The following is a 22811-nucleotide window of genomic DNA, read 5'->3' as shown; positions in this document are numbered from 1 at the left end:
ACATTGGCTGTTACAAATTCTCAGTTGGTAAGGTGATTAGCTACGCGCGTTCTTTTAAGGCTTTGCCTTCCTTCTCATTGTTTGGTTTAAATTGAACGTAAGTCATGACATTCATTATACGATGTACTTTGCAGTAATATTGACAAAGCATAACCAAATCGTATGCATATCCACGGTATTGTTGAGCTGTAATATATTCACTTGTCCTGACATAAGACGACCAAGCGGATCAGTGTCAGTGATGTACACACTCCGACGCTATAGACTTCTCTCTGAGAGGTACATGTATATGTGGTCATTTATAACAATTACATGTATATATGATCACAGGCGCTTGCATAGAAAATGAGAATTTTAAAAATAATGATATCAGTGGTATGTGTACTGTGTAAAAGTGAAGGAGTACACATACCACTGTCATAAAAAAAATAACACATTTTCTATATGCAAGCGCCTGTGTTATGAAATCTCATTTAAATATTTACTGTATTGGATAAACTTGGAGAAATGAAAGAAATTGACGTGATGTACTGTGTAAGTAGATTGCATCATGCCAAGTATTAATTATGTTGTAATTTCTTACTTCTTGTTTTCATCAGCAGATAATTACCAATTAGTTAATCAATTAATTAGGGACAATTCCCCAAAAAGCCTAAAGGCCCTGTGGATGGCCAGTCGGAGGTCGGAAATGACACATTCCAACCTAGTATATTGACAAGACTTTTGGGTAATAAAAAATCAGCACTGTCTTAATTTAAAGTAAGAGGGTTACTGAAAAAGCTCTGTATGAACACTTCATAATATTCTACAGCTTCGCCGAGCGGCTTCACAGTGATCAAGGACGAAACTTTGAAAGCAAAGTGATAAAGGAGTTATGCAGTTTAGTTCATGTCCGTAAAACCAGAACCACCCCTTACCACCCTATGGGGAATGGTTCAGCAGAACGCTTTAATCGCACTCTATAAGGGATACTTGCTACCCTTGAAGAAAATCAGAAAACTAACTGGAAATTCTTTGTTGTACCAATGCCACTAAGAATGATACCACAGGGTTATCACCCAACTATATTATATTCGGTCGGCATCCATGTTTGTCTATTGACGTATACCTTGGAACTGATCCTCACAAACATTTAGTGATAATGCGAGCGCCATAGACAGGACTTATATGTGATTGACATTATAGCGCTTATCAACAGAAAGTAACCTACATTCCTACATTACATGTAAACATGTAATTGTAAGTGCGAGTTCGTTTGCAAAATTGAACTCTGAAATAAACTTATGTAAACTTGCTCTCGGTAAATGTGAAATGAGGTGCTTATATGATTAAATAACACTGATACATATTCCGTGAGCATGCGAGCGAGCGATAGACTAGGCCACCCCGTTCTTTTTTTACTGCCACCTGTCGAACATTTACCTGTACAGGTATCACTCTGTTGAGGTGAACGGACATAAACTTGCTGGTTCCCTGGTAAGACTCGCATTTATTCTAATCCTTTGTTTAATCATAATGGTAATTACAGTGTGGAACAGATTGTGTATGATAAAGACCTGTTCAAGTGTGTAACTATATTTTATTCTATTGTTTTATGTCTCCAATAATCCATCGTTTTGACTGGTTACCTAGCTATTCACTTTAATCTTCCGAGCCTAGAACATAGGCGGACATTTTTAGAGTGAGTATTTCTTTTCAAATATGCTAATGATGCTTTTGATAGTCCCGTACTTAGTCAAGCAAATGTGTGTTTTGCTACAAAAGATGAAAATTTATGAATTTTCATTCATAAATTTTCATCTTACTTTTCATATCGTTTACAAACTGTTTCGTTTTGCTGCCTGTGCAGTTAGAGTGTGAAAGGCTGCAGTGATGTGTATAAAGCTACAACCTGCTTGGCTGAGAGCTTATACACCGATACAGTTGACTGTGCTAAAATATACACAGCATACATATGCACCTTTTATCGTTTTTTTATGGACTAAAATATGCAAATGAAAGATAGTAAAATGATATGTTCTTACTGATAACATTTCACGTAGCCACAGAGTGTGAAAATATGAAGAAGTGCACGAATCTGAGAGAGCCGCCAAAGAATTCACAACAGTTTCGTAAATTCGAAGTGAACGAAGTACTGTTAAACCATATTTATCATCATTTTAAACATGATCTCCGCTGCTTGGTTTAACTCGGGTGAGTAAGGGTGCAGAAAAAAACTAGATCGACGCTACTCCGAGCTAACATGTTTCGGAGAATTATCTCGTCAAACCGCTGGTGGTGAAATCTACAATTATCCATGTCAACAAAACAAGTTACCATATACATTTGTTTGTGACAAAAGGAGCTCGCTAAAAATGCGTCTAATTGCCCTTCTATTGCATCTAAATAGTCGATATCAAAGTATCCACAACACAGATTAATTGTAAAGATAGCTTTAGTTGCGTACTTCTGGGTCTCCGCCACATTTCCTCCACTGGAACTGTGCACCCCACCCCCACCCCCTTCCGATTCCCCACTGTTCAAACTACAGGCGCTTCGTGAAAACAATGAAATTGAGTGGGACGTACAGTAAAACTCACTTGTGTCGAACACGGTTGAATCGAATACATCGGATGAGTCGAACGTTTCGTTCGGTCCCGATTTTTTCCCTTCTTTATCTTAGTAAATTAAGCACGGATGATTCGAACACTGTTGAATCGAATACTGCGGTTGTGTCGAATATATTTTGTGGTCCCTCCCTTCTAACCTATACCAAAATTTCCATTTTTGTATCGAACATCGAGGCGTCATGCTGTCTCAGGTAAAATTTGCTGGCTTCGTCTGATTGACCGAGTGTGACCGATCAGCCGTAACGGTGTTACCAGAGCCTATTGTTAGGTTTCGGCTGTCGGTCGCACATCATCCCATTGCTTATACAGGTGCACGGGTGAAGTAAAACGTTCAGGTATACATAACTAAGAATGTGCACGTTTTAATGTACAAACCAATAGACCAATATGATTTGTTTACTGTTTTTATACACATGTCTACCGAAAAAAATAAGGAAAAAGTAAACGATAAATTACATATCTTCCATGTAGTTATAAAACACTTGCAAAGAAAGTTTCTAATATTTCGGAGTGGTTTCGGAAAGAACAAGTTTGATCAGTTTGTAGTCAAACTTAGGTCCTTTTTTTATCCTATCTTGAATCGTACGAACGCTAACAACATCGTCGGGTATACACACGTTCTCTACTAGAAGTTTTACATATATCTCTTTGGTATTTATAATCTTCTGATGTTCTACAAACAATCGCACTTCATTTATAACTTTCGTAGGCGATTGGTTTTGTCATAGTAAGATGTCACTTTTTTATGACATGTCCCTAAGGCCAGTGGACATTGGTATTATTATTAAAATTTCCCGCATTTCGCTAGTATAAGCCGCGAACATGTTGTATAAACGGCTCGTGCTACTCGCTCCGTACGTGTAATAGGTCACGTGATACAGGTGAAATAGGGTATTGCAGTAAGGTGAAATATCATTATCTAGCTGCCCACAGTACGGTAACCACCAAAACTTGACAAGTTTTGCAATGCACTTGTATTCGTTATATATATATATATTTTTTTATTTGATACTAGTATAATTTCCGAATATTTTTTTATATGTGCAATTTGTCCATCCCGGATCAGTCCAAGGTTTTCCAGAGTTTTTTATATACATATTTCAAAAAGATAACGATTAATTCTGAAACATACTATTGAGAAAAATATGTTTTTATCTCTGTTTTTTAGCCCAGGACTCGATCTTTAATTTCAATTTCTACAATAAACGTCACATATGAGGATATGAGTGCAAGTGAGGGACGGGTATATATATACGTGCGAGGTCATGTTACATTTGTAATTTGCTCAAAATGCAAAATTAAAATAAACTCTGGCTACCGTACTCTACGCGGCAGGCTAGTCGGCAAATGAAGTATTTGTGTCGGTGTTGTTTATAATGGAGTAGACAACCCACGGCCCCGACCAACAAGGAATCAAACCCTGGATACCCACGTGGAAGGTGCTGCACCGCTTGATCACCCTTGATGTACATCCTTTTGTTTTCTTGTTTTACGTGAAAGGTGCTGGACCACGTGATCACCCTTTATGTACATCCTTTTGTTTTCTTTGTGTATCATGTCCTCATTGTACACTTACTAGTGTGTTTTCTAATATGGTATAGTAGGTGTACAGATGAGTAGCTCAGTATGAGTGGAATTTAATAAATACCGTATTCGACCCGATAATTTAGAGCTCATGTCCCTTTAAGCATCCTCTGTCTCCTTTCTTCCTTCTGAGGCTTCTCAAGATGTCACGTGATACTACTAGCGGAGATTATGTAGGGATTGACTGACCATTTGTATGCAAACAAACGTTTTAAGCTCCATTGTATATGAAATACAGACTACATTGCTATCAATGAAGCAAGTGCTATGCTGATAAAATTCATCAATAAACAATTTATATTAGCGGGGATTGTTCTGTCCATAGTCTACTTGTAAATTGCAAATCCAGTGATATTTTACAAGCCTTTAAATTACCCTTCTATTGCAATTAAACAGAAGTATCTTGACCAATTGTTAATATATATCATTTTTTATAAAGTCCAATCATGTCAAACAAACGCTCACACCGCCTGCTATAGTGCTGTATAGATAGGGCGCTGATATAGTGGTCAACCGTGTCCTTTCACGCTGTTACAGCGCCGAGAATAAATCATGTTGAAGAAAACCATGTGATATAACAACTGAGGTGTGTTCAGGATGGCGAGCGCTCGCTTCTGAACAGGCATGCAGGCGCAAGTGTTCGCGAGCGCACGCGTACTAACCCACCAAGCTGTTCGCCAGAAAAACCAAGATGGCGTCCAATATATTACACGTGGAGAAACTGATTTTAAAAACCGATGACGGGAGCTTATCGTACCCGCTTTTTGTGACGGAGTAAATCATTGGCCGCTGTCATTCCGGTAAGGTGGATTTACTGTTGAAAATAACGACAACCATGCACTACCGTTCAGGATCGCTGCTTTATTGTCACACGAGCGTTTTCGCGAGCACGCGCCATCCGGAACAGACCTCTGGTGCACCTCAAGGTTCGATAATTGGGCCACTTTCTTTTGTACGTAAATGACACGAGTCTTCACCAGTGTGAGGTGATGACATATCAATGCAAATAGCAGACAAAAGCACCAATGTTATTGAATCTTTTCTGCAGTCTGATTTTTCAGATGTCAGGGACTGGTGTTAAACAAAGGAAATGCTTATTAATACAGAAAAAATAAATTATGCTAGTACACTATGTACAATGTAGGTAGTAGACAGAATCAAGAGTACTGCAGGGGAGACCAATACACGCTCGTCAAATGTCATATATTGTTATATATTATCTTGTGTTAAAACAAAATTTGCAACATCTTAAGAGTGGTATGAATCTCACTTTTCACTACAAAGTCAACAGTGGATTTTCTGACAGTTTGAGGTCAAACAAGTACTCAAGTATTCACCATCAGAAATTCACAACAATTCCTTTTGCAAAAATCGTCAAAATCAAAATTCTTCCCGATGGAACACAACAGAATATCACGATTATAAAGGTTAAACGAGAAATTGGTTGAAAAATCAACAATTGAAATAAACAAAGGGCAATGACCTTTGCAAATAAAAGGGGATCAAAATTCCTTTCGATGAATATAACATATCACAATTATAAATCATACCTTCAAAGAGATCAGTCAATAACTGTAGGAAGAGATTTCCGAGTCCGGACAAAAAAAAAAAAAAAAAAATGCTGAAATCGAATCTGAACTCTTTTCAAGGCTTCACAACTGCATATTATGAACTCAGTGTGTAAAGTCTCGCAGTGCCGCGGTGGCCGAGTGGTTAAGGTGTCCCGACACTTTATCACTAGCCCTCCACCTCTGGGTTGCGAGTTCGAAACCTACGTGGCAGTTGCCAGGTATTGACTGTAGGCCGGTGGTTTTTCTCTAGGTACTCCGGCTTACCTTCACCTCCAAAACCTGGCACGTGCTTAAATGACCCTGGCTGTTTATAGGACGTTTAACAAAATAAACCAAAGTATTCAGTTTATAACAGAAAAGTAGGCAGAGATTGCATGGGTTCGCTCGGAAATATGTATATTTACGGGAATACGTCATATTGATTGTGACGTCATCTGTTGACATCACGTGTCATTCCTTATCAACAAGACATAAGCTTGATTTCGGTCACGGTATTTTTCATTCTTATATTTAAAGTGTTTCTTCGAAGAATTCCTGAAGAATTGTCACAGATAGAAATAATACGGTGGGTGACATGTCACTTTGGGCAAAGTTTAAATTGAAACAATTTTGTTAAAAACTTTTTTAAATGATGTCTTGAATCCACGGGAAAATGGTGTTTGGACCGAGGAGACGATACACATGTACAGTATTTTAGCAAGTTGGATATCACTTTGTTAGCACCCTGTTAAAATGTAAAACTAAATATGCAATACGTCTTGATGACCAGCTAGCAATACCACGCAGCAAGATTCGCTTACCCAGGACGACACCCAAGTAAGAAGATTATTATATAGTCGACGCAGGGGCTTGGCACATAGTTTTACATGTAAGGTTAAATGGTCTACATGTACATCATTGTTTGATTTATTCAAATTTGTGAATTACATGCAATGCTATTTAGGACGTGTTTATAAATCATTATTCAAAAATATTTTATTAATTTTTGATTATAATGTTTTTAACAGATTTGAACTCCAAATCCGGATTTCCTGGTGTTTTGAATTTCTCGTTGTACTAAGAGTTACATGTTATATGTTGACAGGATCCAAAAGTACAGAAATGTTCAGAGAAGTCACAAACAAAAGCAGACGTATCTCAGCTTGCTGGGTTCTTAAGGGTAAGTAGACAAGTTGCTTTTTTAAAAATCCATATAAGTCTTTAAAATATGTTTCCCGCTACCGCTAATGAATTTTCAATGTTCTTAACCCTAATTCTGGCTGTAAAACATAATTTCTTACATTAGAAAATGTTTTACCTGTAGTGGTTCAAGTCTTGATTTATTCCCCCCTCCCCCCACCCCCCACCCCCAAAAAAGAAAAGAAAAGAAAAGAAAAATGTGGCCAAGGGAAGTCATCCATCCAGTAGAATATAACTCACTGAAATAGAAGATTCCAATCAATATTTACACTTTTCTTGCACCGTAAGTTCCTATATTTTACCCAAATCATAAATCAAATGCATATTGCTTTATTTCCAGGGAGATTACAGGCTTACCATAAACGGCGGCTCAAAGAAACTAACTGCGTTTTGATTCGAGACTTGGTGCAATGCTACCAATGACAGCCTACACAATGTACTTGTCAAACATTCAACTCCGGACAATCTCAAGAATGACTATTGTGGTCCATCATCAGACACTGCCAACTGGTCAAACAAGTATCTCCCAAATCTGACCTTATTGTGAACATAGTGCGTGACAGTACTAGACAGAGAGGCGTCACGAGGAAGCTTTCTGTAGATGACGATGATCTGGTTCCGGTGCGTGGAAAAGGTCAAGGACATGTTCACCCAAATCTCGATATGAACCTTACTCCGATACTTCGTAGATAGGGGCCGCGGTGGCCGAGTGGTTAAGGTGTCCCGACACTTTATCACAACCCCTCCGCCTCTGGGTTGCGAGCTCGAAACCTACGTGGGGCAGTTGCCAGGTACTGACCGTAGGCCGGTGGTTTTTCTCCGGGTACTCCGGCTTTCCTCCCCCACCAAAACCTAGCACGTCCTTAAATGATACTGGCTGTTAATAGGACGTTAAACAGATACGACATATACTTGATATAGGTGTAGCCTTGTGGGTGTTACTTACTCAACATGTCGATGTGAACGTGGGCGTGGTCAGTTTGATTGTAGTCATGTGGATACCCGATGCATTCTTCAGTTTTCAATACTACCTGTTAACTCATATGTCCGACTTGCTTGTTTGTCTGTCCATTTGTCTGTCTGCATGTTTGTGTTGCATGTACAAGGAAGAAGCTTGTGAAAGTCTCTTGGTGGTTATTGACACTCAGAGCGGTACATGTATCGTTTTGACTGTCAGAACGTTTGTCATTTGATTAAAGCTCTTTCTCCTGTTATATCTGATCTGTTTCTATTTGCTTGTTTGTCTGTCCATTCGTCTGTCTGCATGTTTGTTTTGCATGTTTAAGAAAGAAGCTTGTGAAAGTCTCTTGGTGGTTATTGACACTCAGAGCGGTACATGTATCGTTTTTACTGTCAGAACGTTTGCCTTTTGATTAAAGCTTTTTCTCATATGTTACGTCCGATTTATTCTATCGGCTTATTTGTCTGTCCATTTGTCTGTCAACATGTTGCATGTTAAAAAAGAAGCTTGTAAAAATCCCTTGGTGGTTATTGAAACTCAGAACGGTACCTGCATCGTTTTGACTGTCAGATCGTTTTCAATTTGATTAAAGCTCTTTCTCATTTGTTACGTCCAAGTATTATCATATCGGCCTGTTTGTCTGTCCATTCGTCTGTCCTGTCTGCATGTTGCATATCTAAGGAAGAAGCTTGTGAAGGTCTCTTGGTGGTTGTTGACCCTCAGAGCGGTACCTGTATCGTTTTGACTGTCAGAACGTTTGCCATTTGATTAAAGCTCTTTTTCATTTGTTATGTCCGATGTATTTCTATCGGCTTGTATGTCTGTCCATTTGTCTGTCTGCATGTTTGTTTTGCATGTTTAAGAAAGAAGCTTGTGAAAGTCTCATGGTGGTTGTTGACACTCAGAGAGGTACATGTATCGTTTTGACTGTCAGAACGTTTGCCATTTGATTAAAGCTCTTTCTCATCTGTTACGTCCCAATTATCATATCGGCCTGTTTGTCTGTCCATTCGTCTGTCTGCATGTTGCATGTCTAAGGAAGAAGCTTGTGAAAGTCTCATGGTGGTCGTTGACACTCAGAGAGGTACATGTATCGTTTTGACTGTCAGAACGTTTGCCGTTTGATTAAAGCTCTTTCTCATCTGTTACGTCCGATTGATTACATCAGCCTGTTTGTCTGTCAGATCCGTTGTCAATATATGTCATGTGTTGTTTTGTTTTTATTTGTGAAGTCAGCGACCCCTTGTATGTCAATTTTCGTCTCTATCTGTCTTGAATTCTCATTTCCTCTCTTTTCTATCGAATGACATTATGTTATCTGGTGGGTATCATCATGGCACAGTCAAATCTGTTTTGAGCGCAAGCAAATATCGATTTTGTGTGAACATATTTGTTACGGGTGAAATTGTTTATTTGGTGTAATTTGGGTTGAAAATGTCGTTTTTAGCATATTTAATATATATGTGTCCTATTGTCTGTTATGCAGATATTTTATGACATACCTATATAATAAAACAGTACCATTATTATTTGGCGTCATATCTTGTTCTTGTTAATCAACATTTTTGAGGAACAAATTATTTAGTTAGGACCACGGATTTAAATGTTGAATCCTATAGCAATCAGGCCGTTCATACAAGACGGGCGGAGAAGAAACTCTTGGTTGCCTGGTTGTTTATATAATATGCGTGTCCCACATCTATAATACATGTATTTGTAATTTTGTTTCCAATCTTGTAGCTGCTATTATACTGTATACCTGGAAACGTTCGTTCGCCGCTTTGCCCTATGTTATATATATGACAAATATGTGTTTATCACATATATATATTTCATTTAACCATCAAGTGATTATCCGGAATTATAAAATTTCATCTTTCTATGTTAGTATATTATTGCTCCGCAATTTGTGTTCGTCCATCACCGGAAGTTGTTTTTATGTTTAGTTTAGAAGAATAATAAAAAGATAAGATGGCGGCAGCACGTGTTCGAATTTCTATATTGAAACACACAGCCAAGGAAGCGATCCCCAAAACAACACCTATAAGGAATGACCGTATTTGAAAATGTAGCGAAACTCTCACCACTCCCTATAATAGATCATCTGTACTCACGTATAGACGCATATGCCATATATAAATTCAATTTCATTCCGAAAGTTTACAATATGAAGAATAACAACTATTCACAAGTTATTCTTTGCACGATATAATACAATTACAATGCGTTCCATTTGAAACAATTAATTTGGAAGAAGTAGAAAAATCATTACCATATATATATACATGTATATATATTACAATGAAATATTTTTTGTTATTTTTGAATTAATTTTAACAAACTAGGATTATTAAAGCAATACTGCTTAATCAAATTGATACTTTGTTTGTTTGTTTGTTTTTGTTTAACGTCCTATTAACAGCCAGTGTCATTTAAGGACGTGCCAGGTTTTGGAGGTGGAGGAAAGCCGGAGTACCCGGAGAAAAACCACCTTAATCAAATTGATACAAAAATCTGTGTAACACATTAAGTGATAAAATGAAATTCATCATCATTCTCATTGCATAAACTACAATTTGTCTTCCCTCTGTATCGCCCATTTTCAGTTGCTAGAAGTTGCGCAGATACTTTTGTCTTCTGTGTAAGTTTACGGTCTATGTGTTGAAAAAAAAAATATGCTAATCTAAGCTGGCATTGCAGTTTCAACATGAGCTTGAGATTTAAAATATATTATTAATGCATGTACACATACAAAGTATCATTTTCCAAAAATCAGTTGCGATATATTTCCCAATCAAGATTTACGTTCCAGTAATCGTATCTAAGGAAGTGCCGACTGTAACGTTGAAAATGGACCCCCCGTGGAAAATGGAACCCGGTTTCGAACCGGGACGCCGTGGAAAACTGACTCTCCTGTTGAAAATGGACCCCATCAGGTCTCTCTTTTCCACGTGAAAAGTGAGCCACATATATGTTGCTCTGAATAACAGCATTGTTATAAGATACAAGTCTGTATACAATTTAACAAGCATAAAATATTGATTGATATTGATTAACAATTCGATATTTGGTGACCCATATAATGACCTTTTGTATATCTTCAAATTTTAATGTGATATACATATATAATGTAAACGATATTGATCAACATTGATAAACAATTTGACATTTGGTGACCCATATTATGACCTTTGGTACAACTTATCACTATGATAAGATATTGATATGACACGTACACGATATTGATCGACACGGATTAACAGTTTGACCTGTGACCTTTGGTGACCCATATAATGACCTTTGGTATAACTCATCATTGTTATCAGATATGCATATGACATGTACACGATATTGATTGACATTGGTTGTTAATTTGACCTGTGACCTTTGGTGACCCATATGATGACCTTTGTTATATCTTCAAACTGTAATATAATATACAAAATGTAATGTAAAATTTATGCGATATTGATCGACATTGATTGACAATTTGACCTATGACCTTTGGTGAGCCATATAATGACCTTTGGTATATCTTCAAACTGTAATATGATAAACATGTAAAATGTATACGATATTGATCGACATTGATTGATAATTTGACCTGTGACCTTTGATGAACCATATAATGACCTTTGGTATATCTTCAAACTGTAATATGATATACATACATGTAAAATGTATACGATATTGATCGACATTGATTGATAATTTGACCTGTGACCTTTCGTGACCCATATAATGACCTTTGGTATATCTTCAAACTGTAATATGATATACATGTCAAATGAATACGATATTAATCGACAGTGATTGACAATTTGACCTATGGTGACCCATATAATGACCTTTGGAATAACTTGTCACTGTTATCAGATATACATATGTCATGTGAACGATGTTGATCGACATTGGTTGATAATTTGACCTGTGACCCTTGGTGACGCATATAATGACCTTTGGTATATCTTCAAACTGAAATATGACATGCATATAAAACACATACGATATTGATCAATATTGATAAGATATTTGACCTTCGACCTTTGGTGACAAATATAATGGTAAAATTTATCACTATGATAAGATATTCATGTAACAACTACACTATATTGATCGACATTGAGTAACAATTTGACATGTGACCTTTGGTGACCCATATAATGACCCTTGGTATGAATTATGATTTATATAAGTTATGCATATATGTAACATGTACAAGATATTGATCGACATTGATCGACGATGTGACCTGTGACCTTTGTTAGCCCATATAATGACCTTCGGTTTATCTTCAAACTGTAATAAAATATGCATATAAAATGTATACGATATTGATCGATATTTACCTTTGCCATTGTTTGACCCATATAATGACCTTTCGTATAAATTTTAACAATAATAAGATAATCATATATGATATTCATCGACATGGATCAACAATTTGTCCTATTAAGCGTTCGTTTTGTTTTTTGTTTTTTTGTTTTTCATAAACCGAGATCCACTGTAACATTTGAATATGGAACCCTAGCCATTTTAAACATATAATATAGAAATGGGTCAGTATGTTGTGGGGTCCGTTTTCAACGTTGAATATGGAGCCGGGGTCATTTTCAGCAAATGATATGGAAATGGGTCAGTATGTCGTGGGGTCCATTTTCAACGTTAAATATGGAACCGGGGTCATTTTCAGCAAATGATATGGATATGGGTCAGTATGTCGAGGAGTCCCTTTTCAACGTTGAATATGGAACCGGGGTCATTTAAAAAAAATAAAATATATGGAAATGGGTCAGTATGTTGTGGGGTCCATTTTCAACGTTGAATATGGAACCAGGGTCATTTTCAGCAAATGATATGGATATGGGTCAGTAGTCGTGGGGTCCATTTGTAACGTTGAAAATGGACCCCACAACATACTGACCCATTTCCATACTTTCTTTAAAAAAATGACCCCGGTTCCATATTCAACGTTGATAATGGACCCCACAACATAATGACCCATTTCCATATAATTTGCTGAAAATGACCCTAGTTCCATATTCAACGTTTAAAATGGACCCAACGACATACTGACCCATTTGATTATCATTTGCTGAAAATGACCCAGGTTCCATATTCAACGTTGAAAATGAAACTGGTGTCATTGGGGTCACCATATAATGACCCCGGTTCCATATTTGACGTTGAAAATGGACCCCACGACATACTGACCCATTTCCATATCATTTTTTAAAATGACCCCGGTTCTATATTCAACGTTGAAAATGGACCCCACGATATACTGACCCATTTCCATATCATTTGCTGAAAATGACCCCGGTTCTATATTCAACGTTGAAAATGGACCCCACGACATACTGACCCATTTCCATATCATTTGCTGAAATTGACCCCGGTTCTAAATTCAACGTTGAAAATGGACCCCACGATATACTGACCCATTTCCATATCATTTGCTGAAAATGACCCCGGTTCTGTATTCAACGTTGAAAATGGACCCTACAACATACTGACCTATTTCCATATTATTAGTTTAAAATGATACCGGTTCCAAATTCAACGTTGAAAATGGACCCCATAACATATTAACCCTTTTCAATATTAGATTTTCAAAATGACCCCAGTTCCATATTCAAACGTTACAGTGGATCTAGGTTTATAAATAATTTACCGAAAACATAGTTGAGCAAATCTATGTCGATCAATATCGTATACATGTTTTATGAATAGCTTTTAATACTTAAAATTTATACAAAATGTCATTATATGTGTCACCAAAGGTCAAAGGTCAATGTCGATCAATATCGCATACATTAAAATATGCATATGCATAACAGTTTGAAGTTGATACCAAAGGTAATTAAAATGGACACAAACTGTCACAAGTCAGATTCTTCATAAATATGGACCAATGTCGTATACAGGTCATATGCATGTCTTTTATAGTTAAAAGTTACACCAAAGGTCATAGGTCATTTTTTTTATCAATGTCGATCAATATCGTTTTCGTGCTATGTGAATATCTTATAGCCGTGATAAGTTATACCAAAGTTTATTAAATGGGTTACCAAAGGTCAAAGGTCAAATTATTAATCAATGTCGACCAATATTTTATACATTTCATATGCATATCATATTACAGTTTGAATATATACCAAAGGTCATTATATAGGTCACCAAAGGTCACTGGTCAAATTTTTAATTATTGTGGACCAGTGTCATATACATGTCATATGCATATCTTATAACGGTGATAAGTTATACGAAAGGTCATTATCTGGGTCACCAAAGGTCAAAGGTTAAATTGTTTATCAATGTCGATCAATATCGTGTACATGTCATATGAATATCCTATAACAGTGATGAGTTATAGCAAAGGTCATTATATGGGTCACCGAAGGTCAAAGGTTAATTTTTTTATCAATGTCGACCAATAACGTGTACATGTCATATGAATATCTTATAACAGTGATGAGTTATAGCAAAGGTCATTATATGGGTCACCAAGGGTCAAAGGTCAAATTAGTACTCAATGTCGATCAATATCGTATAGATTTCGTATGCATATCATATTACAGTTTGAATATATACCAAAGGTCACTATATGGGTCACCAAAGGTCACATGTCAAACTCTTAATTTAAACATTATGCTTATCTTGTAACAGTGATAGGTGATACGAAAGGTCATTATCTGGGTCACCAAAGGTCAAAGGTTAAATTGTTTATCAATGTCGATCAATATCGTGTACATGTCATATGAATATCCTATAACAGTGGTGAGTTATGCCAAAGGTCATTATATGGGTAACCAAGGGTCAAAGGTCAAATTGTTAATCAATGTCAATCAATATCGTGTGCTTGTATAGGGACATCTTATTTAAAGTAATGCTAATGGTCATTATCTTGGTCACTAGTTGTCACGAGTTAAAGTGTTAATCAATGTACACAAGTATTATATACATTTTATATACACTTCTCATAACAGCCTAATGTGAGATCAAAGGTCACCTGAGGTCACAGGCCATTTTATTTTACCAATGTCCTTCAATATCGTTTATACATTGTATCATGTAAGCATATCTTATCGCAACGTCTATGACAATATAAACTGGTACCGAGATCCAATACTTTTATGTGGTTCACTATCAACGGGGTCCATTTTCAACGGGTATGTTACGAAAATTTAATATTTGGTTCCGTTTTCCACGGCATCCCGGTTCCATTTTCTACGTTGAAAATGGAACCGGGTTCCATTTCTACGGGGGTACATTTTCAACGTTACACCGACATATCCATATGTCGACTGACTTCTGTCTCTAGAATAATACCAATATAAATAAAATTGAACTTTATAATTTTGAACTCTAGGATATGTCTGATTCTAGCCCAAGTTTCAAATCTGAGGGGTGGGGATAAGCTATTGTAAATATTTAGCTGGAGATTTTTTTTTTTTTTTTTACATGCACTGGGTAACTTAAAACTCGAGGTGACGTAAAATAAAACACACCACTTGTGAGCGCAGATAAGCACAGTCACATCTGCTGATTATACAATCGGGTAATCTTCTGGACGAGGTCAGGGTCCGGGACCAGTTTGTAAATGACATCAATATAGAGTAATATGTATTCGGAGTAGGGAACAGATGCGATTGTGGTGTGAAGTATCAAAGGAAACGAAACGGCAGATTCAAGGCGGATCATTCTTGCTTTCGTTTGTACTTCGTATGTACAGTAACTTGTCTCAGTGAGTGCAATTTTTTTATTTATAGAAGTGAGGTGGGATACTATCTCGCACGGAGCTAAGTTATCATCATTAAAGTAACAATAACCTCTGCAATATCATAATAAGTAAACGTCTTAAAACCTTAACTAGAATACATATTCGTCAGTTCGTGCCGCCTAAGGCTTAGTCTTCACAGTTCCCTTAGCCTGGTTGATCATTTGGCGCCACAGACGACCTGCATGTCAACCGGCTCCTTTTATTCCCCTCGCCTCTATGACTTCGTTATTGTCACAACCAGTTCCGCATCATTTCCTTTCGATGTTTGCATCATGTCTGTCCATGCCGGGATGTAGTTCTCCCATTTCTTATTTCTGTCTACCCCTCTTTCTCTCTCCTGGACCTGTGCCGTGCATGGACTGTCTTTACAAGCCCCCAATACCATGTATATGTGGTTGGCCGCAACCCCGTACCCGCACCATCTCAATTAGCGGGTACAGAGGCTGCCATAACTATTACAGATAAAATACGCGCATCATAATTCAGGGTCACATCAAATATTCCATATTAAACGTAACTGCCAGATCACGTGATATATTTTAATATATAACCAAAACCCAAAGGTTTAACCTGCACTTTATCTATATGTTCTTAAATCATTCTTGTTTGGCATTTTATGGAATTAAATACTTAGTATGCACATCCACGTGCGATATATAATGGTTTCAATATGCATCTACAAATCTACATATGCACAGGCAAATAATGGTACAATTTTATTTACATAAACTACAATGTTATAAAACAGCTAGTTTTCAATTTCGTCATTCTGTATGGCGAGTCTGAAAGAGACTTCAATTTTACTCTTCTTATTCCTTAAGGTAGGCAGTTTTTTATGCAATATTTCTTGACAATTATTTATTTGAATTGTTCTATAATTTTTTTTCTATATAGCAGTCATATCTACTATGACTACTAGAAAATAGATCACGTGTGCCCAAGAAAACAATGTGAGAGAAAGCTGTTCTGATCCCCGTTCTCTCCTGACCGCTTTGACTCCAGTCTCCTGATTGCTGAGCGTTCATTCGAACAAGTGTGCTCATGTGTAGACGACATATTTGGGCGATACTATTCACAGCCGCCATTTGCATTTCATGGTCTGTGTTTATACAGCCGTATATAAAGTGTTAATGGGAACTTAATCCGGTCAAACAGATCCTCATATTAGGCGCTTGTGATCACAAGGACACGGCTATTTTTGATGTTTTATCAATTATGTGACTTATAATTGTTCGCTTGTGCATCTTACGTTATCATCTTACATGTACAGACAATCATTTTGGTATATAGCATGGCTAGTTTTGTGCAAACTTGTTGATATGTATTCGTTTGTAAAATTCAGCATTATGATATGGCTGGTTAAATTTCTACACTTCCAGCCTCGTATGCACATATCATAGACCTGACTTAGAAATCCATACCTCAGCGAAATTGTGTGAAGTGAGATCCAGTTTTTCAACAAGAATTATCTGCTAGGCACGGTCTATAGACGTTCGAGCTGTACTCAAGCTTTCTGAAATTATTTTCGTTTCTCTGTAGAATATGATCGGATCGTCATATGTTGTAATAGTTGGCGGTGTCGAAACTATAACAGTAGACAAGAAGTAATTCCCTTCGGTTATGGATATCATCAACCATTTCCACTTCTCTGTTGAAATAGACAGACAGACAAGAATTGGACGGACGTGCAGTACACTCATTGACCCATTTATATCAAACACGTGTATTCACACATAAGCTGACACTATATCGATACAGACCGCGACATTTCAGTAGAAAGGGATATTCCATATGTTTCCAGAGAGACGAGGACGAACACAATGACTAAAGAAGGCAATCCAAGCCATGGGATGCGATTGGTAAATCTTTACAAGATCTGTAGTGGACAGGACGATGTAGACCCTGACAAGTTTGTAACATCCGCAGAGGGCCACAATATCCATAATAACCGTAGACACAGCAGGAAACATTTCAAGACATGAACCAGAATACGAGGATGCGCTTTCTCCAACAGAGTCGCTGGTTCATGGAATGTTCAACTACCCTCTTTAGGCATGGCACCAACTTTGAATAACTTCAAATCAGGCCTGAACAGAACTTCGAAACACCACCCAGGGAAACTAAACCCAGGATGCTTTGTGGCGGTAAATGACCGGAAGTCAACACCAGTCATTACAGTAGATGCGTCGATAGAAGTCGAAGACTAATAAATGACGTCAACAACGGTGAGTTACGGTTAGATATTATCAACATCTGCTGTCGGTGTCGGAAAGGACCCCCCACAACATGTACATATTCACAAGATAGTGACTCCCTCATGTCAGACACATACCGCAGAGAAGGATGGACAAAAGACTTTTGCTAGAGAAGCAACATGGCAAAAAGGAACTGTTCAAGCGAAGCTTCGCATCGTTACAATATAACTACATGAATTTTTGGCAACTTATCTTTGAGTTTACTTTGAGTTATCAAATGACAACTGCCATTTTAACAAAAAATCTTATGTCAAATATAGGTGTTAAATGAACTGTCTCGTTTTGAAAGCTATCACGTGACGTTATCAGTGCTAAATTTGACAGGTGTTTCTCTTATAAATCGAGTGGTCAAGACAAATATCGGAAATCAACTGTGAATATCGGAGTAACAAAGAAAAGAAACTTCGATTGTATAAAACACAATCAATGTTTGAGGTTTTTGCAGTGATGTCCCATTAACTATGGCGGCCATGTTGCTATTGGAGCTGCTATGCAAACAGTGTTTTCCGCGAAACTGTACAATATACAATGCAAAAATAATATATGCAGTAATTGTTTTACCTTGTATTTTTTACTTTATTTTAACATAAACCCTTATTATTAATATACTCATCAAAATTTTAATTGGAGCGAATCATGAGACGCCATTATTAGTTGGTTAAAATTTTCTCCATTTGGTTTGGAGCACCTAAGAATTCTGCAATTGGGCAGTGAAGGAGTGCCGTTCTGCCATAGTTAGCCTCTATAATCATTTAACTGACATAAACATATTGAGGAGGCTTACAGTAGTTTACCTATTTTTGACGCATTCTTGTTTTTATTTTTAGGAATTGAAGTGGTCATGTTGCTTAAATCCTGTTTCGCTGTGATTTTTGCCCTATTGGCTCAGCACGCTGTGCGTCTCTGGTAAGAATGCTATTTTAAAGAATAGTGCAAAACATTTCTAAAAATGGTGAAGATTCGCAGATACGGGGTTTGAAATGTAAGCGTCAAAACTTTAAAGCGTTGTGATAAGGGTTATTTATCATGGATAAAGTGAAATACATGTACCAAGCTATTTTGTTTTAATACAGGTCTATTCTACTAACATCTAGGTTAAGTGTTACATCTACCAATTGTGTACACCTGAAGGGATATGATATGTCTTCAATTTTTCTCACGTTGGCTATGACTCTGTTTCCCCATTGTCATATATAGAATGTTCGCTTCTGATGTTTTGGCGTTCTTGATTGATAACAAATATTTCATTTTAAGGTTTTTCTTGGATTATCACAAATCCAGGACAATAATCCACCACCGACCCGGACCTTGTAGACAGCTGGACGGTGCAGGTATGTTAGATCAATGACATATTGAATACCAATTTTATGTTCCTTGCGTAGTAGCTATCACTTGTTTTCGAAACATTTGTTTTGAATTATGTGTCAAAATGTTATCAGCGCCATATTCTGTAATACATTGTTAGGAACAACTGATTCATAACAGCCAGTCAGGGTTCGATGAGCTTATGCCCTTTTGTGCTCCGTATTGTTCCGAATCTCTCATCCCTGTTATACATTTCGCATTACATCGGGTGAGGCAAAGAACTCATTTGGTAAGAAAATTACAATATTGTCTTAATAACATGACTATTGTTTGTTTGTGCATATATGAAAGTTGTCCTGATATTGCCGTATCAGGTTTCCATCAGCCACTATAGAGTAAAACACACATATTGATGTTATATATGACAATATGATGGAACCTACCATCCTACCATCAGGTTACGGAAAATAAATTTTAACCCCGACCATGTGTAAGTTTCTTGGTTGCCATACTCGAGGCCACAGGGACCTGGGAATGTGTTACAGTCTACGTGTATTTGGACCTTCCCTAGTGTGTATAGCACATTTTCAGGCGTTTTCGGGGGGCTAGATTAAGATTCGGTAAAAATGACACCCCTGGTGTTCATTATATAGTCGTTTACTGTAATAAGGTACATGGATATACAATGAACACAGGAATGTCATTTCATTTTGAGGTAGCGATTTTTTTCTTTACATGTTGAAGTATCTTTTGCGGGATATCTGCGGATTGTTTCCCCCCAAACAAATGCCAGATTAAAAAAAAAGAAGAAAAAAAAAAGATAAACAGTAAAAAAAGTACACATTGCTGCTCGCGACTTAAAACGATCGAAAATGCAATGGTCAGTTGGTTTGTATATCTATTATCAATTTAATAGTTGTTTACCCGCCGAAAATCTGTCGGTACGGGTAACATGAAATTAATTTTAGAAGATGCTTTGAAATACCTTATTATGCATCCGTGTATACGCCGTCGTGTGTGTGATACGTATGAATTTACGGTACAAAGAAAGGTACTTTAAGGCCGGGAAGTAATGCCAGATTCGGTTTATCCATGTAGAAAATTAAATTCGAGTGCCTGCTGTATTGCATAAAAATATATCACGGTATTGTTCTGTTAAGCAGTAGATATCTATACTGCCTAGAAACCAAATTTAAAGGCAGTTTTATGCTTTCGAATACACCATTGATGCTCGAAAATGTCCTTAAAAAGAAAAAAAAATGATAACGTCACACAACTTTGATTTGTTGTAGATGGTGGCTCAGAAGATCTCACAGTGTTGGACAATGGGCTGACCTTCATCGCCTCGGTACGTAAATCTGGGTAAAGCGTAGCGTATCGAAGTAATATCATTTGTGTACAGGATTTTGTGTACGTGTTATTTAAGGATCGCAGAAAAAAATTAATACCTTGCGTTAGCGCGTTCAGATTTATTTGTCTGCAGGAATTTTAGGACAATAACTTTCTAAAGAAAACAGTTTAAAATTAATTGATATTCCACTTCTAAACTTTAATTTTCTCTTATTTTCAACATGCAACATTGTTAGTGCATTCCAAAGTCAAATTTTGCGCTGCGAGTGGGACCCGTTCTTGTGACGTCACGACTACAGGCGACACTTACTGAGGAAAAAAGATTAGTGGAAATGAATTTGATTTCTACATTATAATCCGCCGTGGGATAATTCTTTTTTTCTTCTTATCAATATAACTGCATAAATTGTTGCGAGTTGATTCGGTATCACGAATTTTCGTGACGTCAAAATTACGCTTAATACTTAGTATAATGACGTCAAACAACACGATGTAATTTAGTGACGACGTTGTTTTTCATATCATTACACCAGTGGTAATTCTAAGCGAATTATTATTATCTAAGAAATAATTAACGATGATTCGTGTTGCAGGATATACAACGAGGACGAGGATATTTTGCAATTAAATTAAATTAATAAGGAAGGCCGCAGGCAATACACGAGTCAAAGTTGATTATTTTTTATTCTACCATGTACCATGTACTGTTTAGTTCTGAGATCTACCTCTTTCGAATAGAAAACGACAAAGAAACCCCGGGAAAACCTACACTACAATCAAGAACATCTATCATATGGCATTGATTTTGAAAATTAAAAAAAAAGGATGAAGAAAAAAAAAAGCGGCATTTGTAGGATTCGAACTCGCGTCGTGATAAAATGCTGAAGAGAGACTAATTCATTTTTTTTTAATATCTTTACCGTGTTATTAAACGCTGGATATTAGATGCATAGCATTGTAGCCGTGACTCACGAGCGTGTATTATTGACACGAGCGTGTATTACTGGCAAATAATACACGGGTTTTTTTAACCAATCAAAACTGGCGTTGCATAGCAAACATGGTAGAATAGCTGATATCTTTCTCTTTATTTTGGAATGTTATATAGTCGCAATGCAGAGGAAATACAAATATACATTGCAACGTACCACAGTTCAAATCTGACTAGACACCATGCTTCTGTATGTGATTTACATTTGTAGCAGTGTGTAGATGCATGTCCAAGGTGTTTTTTTTTTGTTTTTTTTACATCTTTTGTATTATTTCAGATATTTCTATCCTTCATTTCAGGGTTCTTATCCATGGACCAGAGGTCGCATTCTTCTTTTCAATTTTTCAAACCCTTTTGAAGACGCGAAGGAGTTGCCTATTATCAGCTCCAGTCTGAATAAGTCAGATTTAGTACTTTATGGACTGTCCACCTGGCGGGATAGTTTAACAGGTGAGATGATCATTGACAAGTTATCATCTCTAGATTATCTGTAGGACAGCAATTTGCTGATCTCCAATCTGACACCACGTCCATTTGTATTTTATTTTACGTGTAGGAAAATATTCGCGTGAGGATAGGCATAATTGTGCGTCAAAACCTAGAGACTGACATCTGCACGAAAGATGGCGTGCAGGTGAAGTGCAGGATACAGCAACAAAGCTTGATATAATGAAGCAGAAGACGCTTTCTCTTCCGGAGAACCTGGTCTTATTCGCCGTGTCCCTTTTCATGAGTATCCATGCCAATCCATAGTTTTGTTTATAATTTACGCTAGTTTAATAGATTTCAAGTTTAAATTATGGTTTCGTTATCATGTTAAAGTTTTTGTTCCTGTAATGTACAGGATTAAGGAGGTAATTGTTTCGGTAATTAAAAATGTATATTGTTTTGAACTGATCTGGTATAAATTTAGACATTCCTGTTGGAAGATTTTTACTTTGAATTAAAATTCTTAAATGTTTTTTAAAAACGTTGAAATGTATTTTACGTCCATTTGGTATCGATGATGTTCGGCTGCATTCAACAGGTCGACGGCGTATGCAGACATGACACAATCTAGTTCGCAGTTTGTGATCGGAGAATAAAGTTGTTACTATTTTGTTGTTGCGTGCAGTATTTCTCTTGGAGAACTTCGCAGTTCTGTGTATACTTTTTTGTCCGTGTGCTGTTCACAAGTATATACATGAAGATTTGGGTTTCCTGTCGTATTAATACTGTTTGAA

The 22811-nt window shown here is 36.9% G+C and overlaps 1 protein-coding gene across 1 annotated transcript; it reads left to right on the top strand.

The window, feature by feature from the left end:
- Positions 1-1421: 1421 nt before the first annotated feature.
- Positions 1422-22687, top strand: LOC117326160 (serum paraoxonase/arylesterase 1-like). Its single transcript, XM_033882797.1, has 5 exons — positions 1422-1476; positions 18770-18848; positions 19197-19273; positions 20540-20595; positions 21888-22687. The coding sequence occupies exons 2-5, from the start codon at positions 18784-18786 to the stop codon at positions 22080-22082; spliced, it is 393 nt and encodes a 130-aa protein (XP_033738688.1). The 5' UTR covers positions 1422-1476; positions 18770-18783; the 3' UTR covers positions 22083-22687.
- The last annotated feature ends 124 nt before the right edge of the window (positions 22688-22811 follow it).

Source organism: Pecten maximus, chromosome 4 (genome assembly GCF_902652985.1).
Source record: "Pecten maximus chromosome 4, xPecMax1.1, whole genome shotgun sequence".
Classification (NCBI taxonomy): Eukaryota; Metazoa; Mollusca; class Bivalvia; order Pectinida; family Pectinidae; genus Pecten; species Pecten maximus.
The sequence above is the reverse complement of the archived record's forward strand: the minus strand, read 5'-3'. Positions and strand labels throughout refer to the sequence as shown.